Below are 12,022 nucleotides of genomic sequence, written 5' to 3' on the forward strand. Positions count from 1 at the left end.
TGTTGGGTGTGTGGGATTGATGTGGGCACGGGTTTGTTGGATGTGGTATGGTGATGTTTTAATGAGTGCCTAAATGTATGATGTGAAGAGGGTGCAGGCTCCTAACGCTCCAGTCCTGTAAGAGGTTGGTATTGTGGGGAACAGGGCTGGGTAATAGGGGGAGTTGTAGCGTTGCCTGTGTGAGGCTTGGACATGCGGTATTACGTGCTTGATGCTATCCGAGGCAGTGATATGGGTGAGATCGTGGATTTTGGTATGAGATTCTGTGGAGTATGAGTTGCTTCGAGACACTCTGTTCAATTTGAATGGCCAAAGCGCGGCCTCTGCTTCCACAACTCTAGAGCCACCAATGATCACCCGGTACCACTTCCAAGCCTCGCTCTTCATCCTCTCTCCTCCGTCTCAAGTTTGCAAGGTAGATCCCTTGATGCCGGCATTTTGGAAACTGCTCACAGAAGGGGTAGTACTCGTGCCACTTGCACATTGCATAATCTAGAAGGTTTTCGTTCTTTAGGGTGTAGAACTTGACGTAAACTTCACTTGCGACCTGCCATAGCGCGGCATTGTGAAACCGTGGACCGCATTGCGCCGGATATTCCCCATGTATGCGGGTGAATTCCTGAACTTTCTCCACCAGATCCAAAAGCTGCTTGAAGTCTAGCCTCGTGGGTGCGTAGGACGGCAGGCGATTGCAACACCTCTCGTCCTCACAGCCATCGTATGGCCTTGGCGGCCAAGGACATTCAATACCATTCTGACGGTTCCATCTAGTGTGCTCGCTACAGTATCGAAGACCTCCTGCGAGGAGTCTTGATCTTTCATTATACGCCTGTACCAAGCTACGTGGCTCACTGGTTATCCGTCGAAGGCCGATCACCTTTGGAGGGCCCGGTATCTTGTGGTCGTGGTTATCATCATAGATATTCTGGGGTCTTTGATGCCGGGTTATAGTTCGTCTGTCTCTTTGTGGCCACCAACTCCACGTCCTTCCTGATCCTCCGAGTTGAGGCGATAGTTCCATTAGCCAAGGGTCTTTTAGTGCGATTTTCCGTGCGATTTTCCGTGCAGAGATGCTCTCGGCCCAAAAGTCATCGTGCTCCGAGTGATCACCTCTTGGTTCCCAGCAGATGGCCTGTGGCACATGTGGCGAAACTGGCCAGGCTCCTGGTGCTATCTCTCGCTTTTGGTAAAGTACAATCTGGGCGATATATTGTCCTTGCCAAGCGCTAGTCAGCTTGTCTTGACAAACACCGCTGAGTCCGATTTCAGGTCCAAAAGTGGCGTGTGGATACACCGTATGACTCAACTTTTTCCAGATAGCCATCTCCCGCTCTAGGAATTGGTGAAGCACAATGCCGGCATCGTTCAAGAGCTCTTGCCAAATGCTCAGCGCTTGCGAAGGACATGTGAAGTACATGCTGAATTCCAAGAATTGCATGAATGGTGTGCTTCCGTGCGCTTGAGCGTGTCCATGGGAGACCAGATTCAACAGTGCAGACCCATTTGTTGTAGCTATTAGTGAAGTAAAGAGCCGAGACCATCCATTGCGATCTGCCCGGATCATTTCGCCTCCATCTGCTCTTGTCGGAAAGCCCATCGCAAAGCCCATCACACCAGCGATGAGATGGAGTACCGACTCTCCTTTGGCAGTGCGCAAGGGCAGTAGGGCTTCAATACCAGTGCCTCCCGAGCACAAGTGAGTGAGTTTAGCTGCATCGAAGCCCTGATGAAGCTGTGACACTATTTGAGAGAAGCTTTCCATCCAGTCTGAACCAGTCCAATGATGATTAAATTCGTCCAAGTTTCGCTGCAGGAGAGGTGGATCAGCCACCACAAAGTATAGAGTAGCGTCCATGATTGGTCAAGTATGTCGATCTCATAGAGTTCCACAAGCTCATTGAAAAAGCCTCCGGAATGGTCGACCTCTCTCTCAACAAAGTAATGATAGAAGCGGCGGTATCCTGCAATCATCTCTGCGGTCAAAGCCCGATCGCGCATCGCCATGTGGGACAATATTGTAGAGTACATCTCGTCTGACAGGCTTGCAGCGCCGTCCTAAAGGTGCGCAAAGTCAGCTAGGCTTGACATCAATCACTGTCACGTACCTCTAGAAAGCACAGCCGTTCCACGTGGACCCATGCATTGATCTTGCTGTCGTAAGGCGACGCTTTGCCTTCCCGGAAGAGTCTTTGCACTGCCATCGTATCTCCCTTCAGAACATAATAGAATACAAGGCTGTCGTCTGGGATTATATTGTCGCATTGGAAACACATTTCCCAGCCTCGATAGGACCGCCGCAAGGAAAAATCCCAAACAGCTTGTCCGAGTAGCCAGGGAAGCCAAACTTGGAGTCTGAAGACTCGTTTGGAGGAGGTAAACTTTCTGGAGTGGCCTTTGGTAGCGGGAACTGGCTGACGATTATGCCTGGCGAGCTGTGTCTCTGTATGTGACTCATGTTGTTCTTCTCCTTCTCCTACAACACCGCCTAGGAGCTCTGAAGACCCCGCAGGATGTTGAGAATATCCGGTGTGCATAGCCTGAGTCAAGGCAGTTGGGTTGGAATTGATCGAGGCGGCCGGAAATCCTACGGAGAGTAATTGTAGCGCAATGATAAGGTTCGTCTTCGTCCTCTCCATATTCCTGCACAGTGCATTAACATCCGAAAGGCGAAGTGCAGTATAGACACGACCAGGAAGCTTGTATTTCTTCGAGATGCCTTCAATGTCTTGAACGTAGTTGACAATTTTGGCAGCGACGATCTGGCAGTGGTATATGCACTGCAGGAGGGACGGCGAGGGCGTGATCGCGCGCTGTATACGGAAGGCCTCGACATCCTGGAGCAGAAGTGAGAAGAGCTTGATTTCGATCTCGAGCGTGCGCAGTGCCTCGGGGGCCTTTTCGACTTGGTCGCAGAAGCGTTTCAACTTGACGGCGCACTCTGCGAGCTGGAGTCCGAGCGAGATGAGTCCAGCGACACTGGCGACGGCACCGACTTCAGCCATTGCTGGGAAGGACCCGCTATTGGGATGGACATTCCAGAGGTGATTTCGGAAAGGGAGGTCAGGAATTGAGCTGTCGCGAAAGAAAGAAGGCGAGGTATCACGCAGGCGCCTTCCTGCGCAGGCGTCGGGCTGAGCCACAGGCAGGTGCGGTTGAGCTGGCGGCCTCAAGATGGCGGGGTGCTTGCAGAAAGGCTGTCCAATGAAGTTGACGGACTCGCGCTTTTGGCGGCAGGATCGCACCCTTCGTCGGGCTGGACTGCGGTGGACTCTCAAAACTCAAAGTCATTGGTATTCTTCATGACGGAGACAAGAAGCAAGTTATCTATGGACACGCCGTTTGAAGCACCACCAGCGCCGTCGCTAAGTTTCAAGAAAGACCCAAAACCCCCATACAGACCTACGACCTCAGCCACTGATCAAAGTACACGCACTCTTGCGGGTTGACCGGCCCATTCTCATGACAGAGATCGAAGACTGGACACCGACCGCATGGAGCTTGCGTCAAGCCTGTTCCTGGGTGATCCTCGTAGTCGTCCATGGCCGTGCCGGGTGGCCTGAAGGAGACGCCTCGCACAGTCCTGTATCCCCATGCAATGCCATCCCTGTTCGGCACTCGCTCCAGCTTCTCGCCCCAGCATAACACATCGATACAGCCTTGAATCTCTGCAACGGTCAACGAGGCGGCCTTGGTGGGCTTGATGGCGTTGGACTCGGTGAGGAACTTGTGGATGTCTTCTGCAGTTGGGTAGTTGTGTGTTCCAGCTCGATACACCATCTGAGTGAAATCGGTCTCGGGGTCGGGCTTCGCAGATCGGCGGTAGACGTGGGGGCCTGCGTCTTCGATGTCCTCTGCCCGTTTCCTCTTCCTGCTCGACGCCTCATCTGCTGTCAAGACTGGCGATACTGGTCCCTTCTTGCCCTTTTTCTTATTCTCGCTCCAGCTCTGTGTCCGGACCCAGAATACTATCAGGTTCATCAACTCGTCTCTGAAGCTCTCATCCAAGTCTCCACTGTCGAAGAAGCTGTTGCCGGTGACATCCTCGCTCGGCACCAGATGGTACAGCATGTACGTCCTCTGAGCCGGGTTCTTCACACTCTTGATGCTCTTGATCAGGTTCCTCTTCTCCATCTGGTTGAGAGCCTTTGTGACAGTATTCGTAGCCATGTTCGTCTTCTTCCTCAGATCCCTAGACCAGATGCCATTGGTATGCGCTTCTTCGATTATCTCGTACAGTTGCTTATCCTCCCTGTCCAAGGTGACAATCTGCCTTGCCGCCTCCCGCGGTCTTGAGCTCCATCCCACCTTGCCCGCCTGTCGCAGTGTTCTGAAGAGGCCATTGTTGGTGAGGTGCTGAATGAGTGGCATGAGAGCTTTGGCATTGTCGACGCCGGCGAGTTTGAGCAATTCATCTTGGAAGAAGACCTTGCTGCGTACGCCGGTCTCCTCCTCCAGTGAGGATTTATTGACTTGGTCGTAGAGCGCGTCGGCTTCGTTTGCGATTTCGTCTGAGTTCGCCATGGTGGGTGTGTGTGGCGTGCACTGTGAGGTCGGTGTCACCGGTGAGACATGTGTTTGAGGTTTGTGTGGTAGTCGTCTCGTGGTGAGTCGGGTGGTGGTTGTGTGAGTCTGCGAAAAAGATGAGTCGAGGTTGGAGTGAAGCTTGCGAAAGTTCGCCGCCCCGCGTCCCGCTATGCCAAGCTTTGCGTAGCGTTGAGCTAATCGGGTCTTCACATGCTCTCGGCAACCTCACCTATCACATATAAAGGCCGGAGACTCTCATTATGCAGTGAGTCTCAGCAGGCGTTCGACTCGGTGAAGTCTGTCTAACGAGTATAGCTCAAGAATCTTGTTCCACTCTGTCGTATGGCGTGAAGGAAAGCGAATAGGCGTAAATGTACGTGGCTAATACCCACGTGCCCCTTTCTCCATGAGCACTGCCAAACTGTCTACCTAGAGCCAGACCTCCACATTGACTTCCTCAGACTTATTCATATGATCACTGAGGCTGAGTCTCCAACTCCAATCTTCCCATGCCCTCGGCATCCCGACCCGAAATATCGGCTCCGCGGCTCCTCCCGCCAAAATCTCCGAAATCCACATCGCCCCTTTCACGCGCAGACCGGCGGCAGCACAAACCACACCCAAACCTCTCCTCCGTCCCATCCATTCGCCCAAACTCATCGGAAGCCACCGCACCGTCCCGAAGCACGTTTCCCCTTCAAGAGCGTGGAAGATCCACAACTAATCTATATTCAGATTGGATAACAGGGCGGCGCTGTTCGAGAACGGGTCTGTGTAGCGTGTATAAGAGAGAATTTGGCGTTCGCGTTGAGGGTGTGGTGCTGTTGGGGTGGGCTCTGATAGGTGGGTGGGTTGGTTCCGCCGGGAGGGAGTTAACGTGGTAGGTGCATGTGAGAAACGGTTTTCCTTCCTTTCTCTTGTTGTGGAAGCTGTTACTTCCTACTTTCTCGACTTTCGCGACTTCGACTTCACGTCTTTTTGTCTCTTTGCTATTGGGCATTGCACTCCACTCTTTCGTGCAATTGTCCACGTCCGCTCGTTTCTGCTTGTTTAGTCGCTTGTTTTTGGGAGAAACGTTGGGAGTTTAGGAGAGAGGTCCGAGGGCGAAGTTCGAGAAAGACGCCCACGAGATTGCCCGCATTCCAGCACCAACCAGCCCTACAACATTGCCGGGTTCTAGTCCTGTCGCTTGGATCTGTTGACATACGACTGCCGACCTCGACTATTGCGACAAGCACACATTCGAAAGGACAGAAGTCCAACACTAAGAGCTCAGGCCATCCACCACCTCTACCTCAACCAACTACACCCCCTCTCCACCTACCCACAATGTCCGGCGTCCGCGATCCAGCCTTCTGGAAACGCTTCTCCGTCGCAGTCCACATGGACGAAGAGCAAGGTCCCGAGCCAAAGCACTCGTAAGGCCCCCCTCCCAACCCGCACTCATGCATGGCTTCTAACAAAGCTTCCTGTAGCGACTCCTGGCTCGCCCGCCAAAAGAAGAAAGAATCCCGCCGAACCTGGATCTGCTGGACCTTCTGGCTGTGCTTCTTGGCTCTCATTGCTGGGGTGGTCGCGGTGATTATCTGGTTGTTGAGTAGTGGTGTCCTGAGCAAAAGCAGTGGTGGTGGTAGCAGTACGACGACAGGTAGCAGTGGAAGTGGGAGCTCGTGAGGAGGCATGAGCAGAGGTGGAGTTGTGAGGAGGGGATAAGAAGAGGCTGGGTGGGGAAGATGGGTGCGAGAGGCAGATTTGGGCGACAAGAAGATGAAGAACACAGCACAGACATACAACCGCCAGAGGGAAAGCACCCTGGCGGGTAATGTATAGATCCACGAAATCACGAAGGAAAGAATGGGTACACTTATTGTAAATAGATTATAGATAAAAGTTGACAATGGCCAGAACACGGAGTCATTTTGAAAACCAGTTCTCATACTTTTGCTATAGTACAACTCAACCAACGCCTTGCTCGTTGCTGAAGACAGCATTTTGTCCACCCTCATCCTTGCCCAAAGACTCCCGTGGCGCCGTCTGAGTGTTGCAGGGCAGCCGGAGTGTCGCAATCGGCGGGCTTTCTCTCACACGCCCTTTCGCTATCCTTTTGAAGTCGATCGCTGCGACCATGTTCGTGATAGTCCATACGTTTTGCACCAGCTCATCTAGTAGGTATTGCATGCCCTTCTATGTTGTGATGCGTCCATCGCATGTCTCCTCAGAACCTAGTACATCGGCCGCGATGGCTCTGGACTTGGGCTCCTCGACTCACTCCTCTCATCTCTGCCTCTCTGCCTCAACCACTTCTTCGTCGCCAGCTCCAAATCCCTGTCCAGCTCCGGACTCGGCTCCTTGCGATGGATGAAATTGCAGAATCCTCCACGCATGCATCCCTCTCCGCTGTTGAGCCTGCAACACGCCTCCCTAAAGTCCGTCACAGGGCTCAGCTCGCAGTAGATCGGCCGCGCGGCATACCACCGACTATTCAGCGCATCGCACGCCTTCTGCGCCGAATCCTCATACTTGAATCGCGCGTACACATTCCCAATCAGATGGTCGTTGTTGTTGTCGCACACCACCACCTCCTCGATCTCGCCGTATTTGCACATCTCGCACCAGAAGTCCTCGTAGAAGGCGTCGAAGTGGTTCTGGAGTTGCGACGGGTTCATGCGCGACTTGTTGTCGTAGGCGGGGTTCTGGTAGAGGTTGGGGAGGAGGATCGTCTGCGAGTAGGAGGGCTTGACGTGTTTGCGCGAGCAGCGGTCGCCGTGGCGGCAGGCGCCGATTTTGTAGTAGAAGCTGCAATTGACTTTGTCCTGCTCTGTGCCGAAGATGGAGGCGAGATAGTTCGCCATGGTGGGTATGTGTGTGGCTCGACGTCGGTGGTGTAGTTTGCGTGCTCGGTGATGTCTGTAGCGTCGCTGGAGTGGGGTTTCGTGGGCGTTGTTCTGTCGTCGAGTGAAGATGTGGTCGCAAGCTTGTGAGATGGCGGTTGAAGATCCGTGCCGGCGAGATGGACTTGAGCGGCTGACTAACAATTCTCTGCCTGAGGCTTCCAGCACTTTCGACCGCTTCTTCCGGATCACGATACTAATCATGCTGCAACAATCTGATCGCCGATGTACTGCCCAATCCGTTAGCACCACATCTCTCCTTCGGCCATACTATCGTGAGAGGTTCGCTCTCAGACCCCTTAACTTGCTAGCCTTAGAGTCTGGATCTGAGATGACTATATCCCCGAGGTTCATGCCTCAGGTTGCTCAGGATCCCGACGTCACCTCCTCCGTCTTCGTTGCCTCTTCTTCGCCATCGCCACCTACCATCATTCACTCGTCTTCTCATCAAAGTCGCACATGATGATGGCTTAGCGCTTCATGAAGCACCAATAGTAGGGTCCCCCACGATGTGCATTCTCGTAACCAGACATAGCTTCTATGCCGAAGCGAATCCCGTGTTCGGAATGGAATCCACCAATTGAGATCCGTTGACTCCAGCATTAAATATACTACATCTCTCTCCTCTTCTCTTCATCCAGGGTATGATTGATTCATACTGAACCGTCAATACTAGTTTCTCTGATCACCATGACCCGCAACTACCCACGACCACAGACAAATGGACATCATGCCGACGAAGGCCCACGACCGGTGCCGAACGCAACGGTACCATACTGGCGAACAGAACTTCATCATCTCGACGAATTCAGATCTACTGCAGAACTTCCAAAGGATACCGATATTGCGATCATTGGAGCCGGCATGTCCGGTGTAGCGATCGCATACAACCTCCTTCAGCTCTACGGCAATGAAGCCAAACCCTCAATCACCATAGTGGAAGCCAGACAAGTATGTTCGGGCGCCACAGGACGTAACGGAGGCCACGCCAAAGTCCGCTCCATCTCCATGCAAAAGATCATAAACGAACGAAACGCAGAGGCGGCCGATGAGTATGCGGCTTTCATCAGTGATCTTATGCATGGGCTCAAGACTGTGGTCGAGAAAGAGAAGCTTGATTGCGAGTTTGAGGTTCGACGGACTTTTGATGTGTTTCTTGACGAGAAAGACGCCAAAGAAGTTGGTGATTTGTATCGTGAGAGTGTTGCGAAAGGTCATCGTTGGACCAGAGATCGAGACATGGTGCCTGTGGATCGTGTGGAGCAGGTATTTCGTATGAAGCTACAACAAATTGGCGGATGGTACTGATCGCGTTTCCACAGGTCACTTCTATCAAGGGCGCTAAAGCTGCTATGAGCGGACCAGCCTGCTCGCTTTGGCCATACAAGTTTGTCACACAATTGCTGGAACGTATCATCGAGGACATCAACCTGCAGACGAACACTATGATGGAAGAGATCTCCGTTGACTCCGCAACGGGGTTGAATCTTATCAAGACAGCTCGTGGCGTCCTGCGAGCAAAGAAGCTCATCTACGCCAGCAACGGCTACACCGGAGGGGTTTGTCCCACGTACAAGAACAAGATCGTACCTTATCGCGGAACAGCTTCACACCTTGTCCCATCGCCCGTCCCTGTATCACCACACCTCTCTCACACATACAACATTGTCTACGGCGAGAAATGCACCGACTACCTGAACCCCCGCCCAGACGGCAGCATCGTAGTCGGAGGCGCCAACTACAGATACAAAGAACACCGAGACCTTTGGTACAACAACTGGGATGACTCCAAGCTCATCCCAAACACCGAGTCACACTTCGACGGCCTAATGCAGCGCAACTTCAAAGGCTGGGAGAAGAGTGGCGCTTTTCTCGAGAGGTACTGGACTGGAATCATGGGTTGCACTGCGGATGGGCGACCACATATTGGACGGGTTCCGGGCCAGGATGGTGAGCAGTATGTACACGCTGGGTTTAATGGTGGAGGAATGACGCAGATTTGGTCGTGCTCGATTGGGTTGGCGAAGATGGTGAAAGATGGGATTTCGTTTGAGGAGACGGGGTTGCCAGGCATGTTTGAGGCTACGGCTGAGAGGCTGAAGGCGGAGATGTGAGTTTTCGCTCGTTGACGTGACGAAGATGTGCACGGGAGCAGGAAATGCGGAGACTAAGCAAGAAGAATTGAGTTGCACGCTGGCTGATGAACGGATCGCTCATCCACAAGACATCTCGACGATGTCACTATTCATGTCACTCGTTATCATCGAAAGTTTTCTCAGCCTTCTTAACCCCAGCCTGATTCTTGCCTTGCTTGCCTCCTCTCGACTTGGCCACCTTGACAACTGGGGATACTGGCGTCAAGCCAGCAGCTCGTTGCTTCGCTGACTTCTTCAAGATCTGCAATTGTTTGCAAAGAGCTTGTACAGTTGGCTGAGAGATGTCCTCATTTCCTAGTGACATTACTAAGTGCCCGTCTAAGGAAACCGGGCTTTGATATACTTACCATACAAAGAATACCACGTCTCACTGATGCCTCGAACTTCGAGTGTTTGTGCGGCGAGGACTGCCATGAGGATGCGCTGGTTCATTGCCCCGTCCCATTCGAATTTCGGCATTGTGATTCGACTTTCTATTGAAGTGAAGTGGAGTTGAATGAGTTGGGTGGGACAGCTTCCGAAGGTGTAAAGGAAAGGATGCAGACAATGATCGCGGAGACGGGAGATGCTCAGCTTGTAGCCTTGCGTCATAGACGCCCAAGCCTTGAGGGAGCCCAGTTCGATGGACGAAGTTCCGAATTCATCCTTCTGCTTGTCTGCTGAACCTGGCATCTCTTCAAAGCTTATCGGAATGTCACAGCAGAAACGACGACCAGAAACCCGCCCATCCGAGGAGGAGGACAAACTGGTAGTGACTATGGAATCTCGTACTATTGCAACCGTTGACATTCGAGAAAACATTAGACCCTCTCACACTGCCATGACAAACAGATTGGTTCTCGGCGAGTCTCCAAAAGGGCACTGCACGACAAGTGCTCAAATTTCAAACTCCGAGCTGTCGGCGGCCGAGTCACTACTGGAAGCCTTTCGCCTGGCTTTGCTTGCCTTCCTGCCGCGATTGCGAGGATACTTCTTCTGCTTGAATTTGATCATCGATGAATCGTTTGGCAGAGACCCCTCAGCCAACGTTTTCTTCAGACGCTGAAAGCGCTTTGCCGAAACATTCTTAGTTGGCTTTGGGCCATTTTCTTCGCCTACCATTCATCATCAGTAGAGAATAGCCCCATCAATTGGAGTGCGAATATACCGAAGAGTGTGGACCAGCCTTCCCAGATGGTCGCTCCGTCGAGGGAGTTGACTTTGAGAGCAACGAGGAGCACTTTTTGGTACATGGCCCGTCCCAGATGACCTTTGAAACCTGATCGGGAGAAGACATGATTTTTGGACTGGAGAAGGAGGACTTGGAAAGGTTTTAGAATGATGGGAGATAGCTGACTTCCATCGACTTGTCCTTATATGTCCTCTTGCACCCCAAGCACTGGTAAGAACACCTTGTCCTTGCTCGGCAGATGTTGGACTGTACCACGAATCAAGGCAATCCACGATCGTCTCTTCTTTCCCCCCGATAGAGCATATCGCCTACTCAGTAACGTCCGGTAATGTATAAGAACGTCATGTTCGTACAGGGACTGGGAAAGGCTACTTCAGGCTCAGCTGAGTCTATCGAGAAGACGTCGTGGAGCCGATGCTGCAATCAATCGATGATGGTCGGGGATTACTGACTTGGACTATCACATGAGAAAAGGACCATTGGATACAAAACAGAGCGAAACGTCGTGCATTTTGTTTTAATATCCGACAAAGTGACAGCCTCGAGCCAAAGTCGTCCCACAGCTTTGACAGCCGGAATATCTGCAATCACTATCCCATTGGATGGCTCAAATCTGACAGAAATCCACTGCTAAATTCGCATATTCTCAATCGTCTGCTTGAAACTCGGAGTCGGTCTCAGTAGCATTGGACTCCTCGTCCTGGGACTTCCGCTTTGGTTTCGCAGCCTTCTTAGCCCCTTTCCTGCTTGGCTTTGCCTTGTGAACCTTGGAAGATCTCTCCAAGCCTCCGGTCGACTTCTTCAGCCGTAGGAGGCGCTTGTAGACTGCCCAGTATATAGGCGCCGGCAGATTCTCTGATGCTATAATTTAATCACGAGCAGGCAAACTGTCACATCCACTTTATACTTACTGAATACACTGGTCCATCCTCCACAGATGTCTTTGGCGTCTAAAGACTTGACATGCAGAGCCACAACGAGAAGCTTCTGGTCCATCGCCGCATCCCAGCCTGCGCCCATTCTGCCTGAAGGCTTTGTGGCAACGAGTTGGGGAGCACTTGGAAGGGAGATGTGGTTCTCTTATCAGCTGGATGCGTTCTCGACGAGTCTTTATGTGCTTTCGCCAACTCGCGCAGCTCAGATGGGTCGGTAGTCAGCAATGCGCTTATCGAGAACCACAAGGAAATTCACCCATGTGCGTGACTGACACGATCGAACTGTATACTACGTAGTCGGCGGCAGAATCGATCGAGAGACTGATAGGAAGTTCCAACTTGGAA

General features: G+C 52.3%; 8 protein-coding genes across 8 annotated transcripts; 2 read left to right on the top strand and 6 right to left on the bottom strand.

Annotated features, from left to right (window-relative positions):
- Nucleotides 1-1,740: 1,740 nt before the first annotated feature.
- M409DRAFT_21225 (uncharacterized protein) lies at nt 1,741-3,002 on the bottom strand (the record flags this gene model as incomplete). The annotated part of the gene is made up of 2 exons (XM_033805759.1): nt 1,741-2,055; nt 2,106-3,002. 2 exons carry the CDS (start codon nt 3,000-3,002, stop codon nt 1,741-1,743), a joined length of 1,212 nt encoding a protein of 403 aa, XP_033669365.1.
- A 397-nt stretch (nt 3,003-3,399) lies between these two features.
- On the bottom strand, nt 3,400-4,521 carry M409DRAFT_21226 (uncharacterized protein; the record flags this gene model as incomplete). The annotated part of the gene is made up of 1 exon (XM_033805760.1): nt 3,400-4,521. The coding sequence occupies one exon, from the start codon at nt 4,519-4,521 to the stop codon at nt 3,400-3,402; it is 1,122 nt and encodes a 373-aa protein (XP_033669366.1).
- Nucleotides 4,522-5,853: 1,332 nt separating this feature from the next.
- Nucleotides 5,854-6,198, top strand: M409DRAFT_21227 (uncharacterized protein; the record flags this gene model as incomplete). The annotated part of the gene is made up of 2 exons (XM_033805761.1): nt 5,854-5,942; nt 6,000-6,198. The coding sequence occupies 2 exons, from the start codon at nt 5,854-5,856 to the stop codon at nt 6,196-6,198; spliced, it is 288 nt and encodes a 95-aa protein (XP_033669367.1).
- A 548-nt stretch (nt 6,199-6,746) lies between these two features.
- On the bottom strand, nt 6,747-7,376 carry M409DRAFT_65445 (uncharacterized protein; the record flags this gene model as incomplete). The annotated part of the gene is made up of 1 exon (XM_033816513.1): nt 6,747-7,376. One exon carries the CDS (start codon nt 7,374-7,376, stop codon nt 6,747-6,749), a length of 630 nt encoding a protein of 209 aa, XP_033669368.1.
- Nucleotides 7,377-8,105: 729 nt separating this feature from the next.
- M409DRAFT_21229 (uncharacterized protein) lies at nt 8,106-9,529 on the top strand (the record flags this gene model as incomplete). Its single annotated transcript, XM_033805762.1, has 2 exons — nt 8,106-8,681; nt 8,738-9,529. The coding sequence occupies 2 exons, from the start codon at nt 8,106-8,108 to the stop codon at nt 9,527-9,529; spliced, it is 1,368 nt and encodes a 455-aa protein (XP_033669369.1).
- A 136-nt stretch (nt 9,530-9,665) lies between these two features.
- Nucleotides 9,666-10,243, bottom strand: M409DRAFT_21230 (uncharacterized protein; the record flags this gene model as incomplete). Its single annotated transcript, XM_033805763.1, has 2 exons — nt 9,666-9,865; nt 9,919-10,243. The coding sequence occupies 2 exons, from the start codon at nt 10,241-10,243 to the stop codon at nt 9,666-9,668; spliced, it is 525 nt and encodes a 174-aa protein (XP_033669370.1).
- Nucleotides 10,244-10,447: 204 nt separating this feature from the next.
- On the bottom strand, nt 10,448-10,803 carry M409DRAFT_21231 (uncharacterized protein; the record flags this gene model as incomplete). The annotated part of the gene is made up of 2 exons (XM_033805764.1): nt 10,448-10,665; nt 10,719-10,803. 2 exons carry the CDS (start codon nt 10,801-10,803, stop codon nt 10,448-10,450), a joined length of 303 nt encoding a protein of 100 aa, XP_033669371.1.
- Nucleotides 10,804-11,388: 585 nt separating this feature from the next.
- Nucleotides 11,389-11,762, bottom strand: M409DRAFT_53152 (uncharacterized protein; the record flags this gene model as incomplete). The annotated part of the gene is made up of 2 exons (XM_033812285.1): nt 11,389-11,603; nt 11,654-11,762. The coding sequence occupies 2 exons, from the start codon at nt 11,760-11,762 to the stop codon at nt 11,389-11,391; spliced, it is 324 nt and encodes a 107-aa protein (XP_033669372.1).
- Nucleotides 11,763-12,022: the final 260 nt, after the last annotated feature.

The sequence above is a fragment of the Zasmidium cellare genome (assembly GCF_010093935.1).
Source record: "Zasmidium cellare ATCC 36951 unplaced genomic scaffold M409scaffold_12, whole genome shotgun sequence".
NCBI lineage: Eukaryota > Fungi > Ascomycota > Dothideomycetes > Mycosphaerellales > Mycosphaerellaceae > Zasmidium > Zasmidium cellare.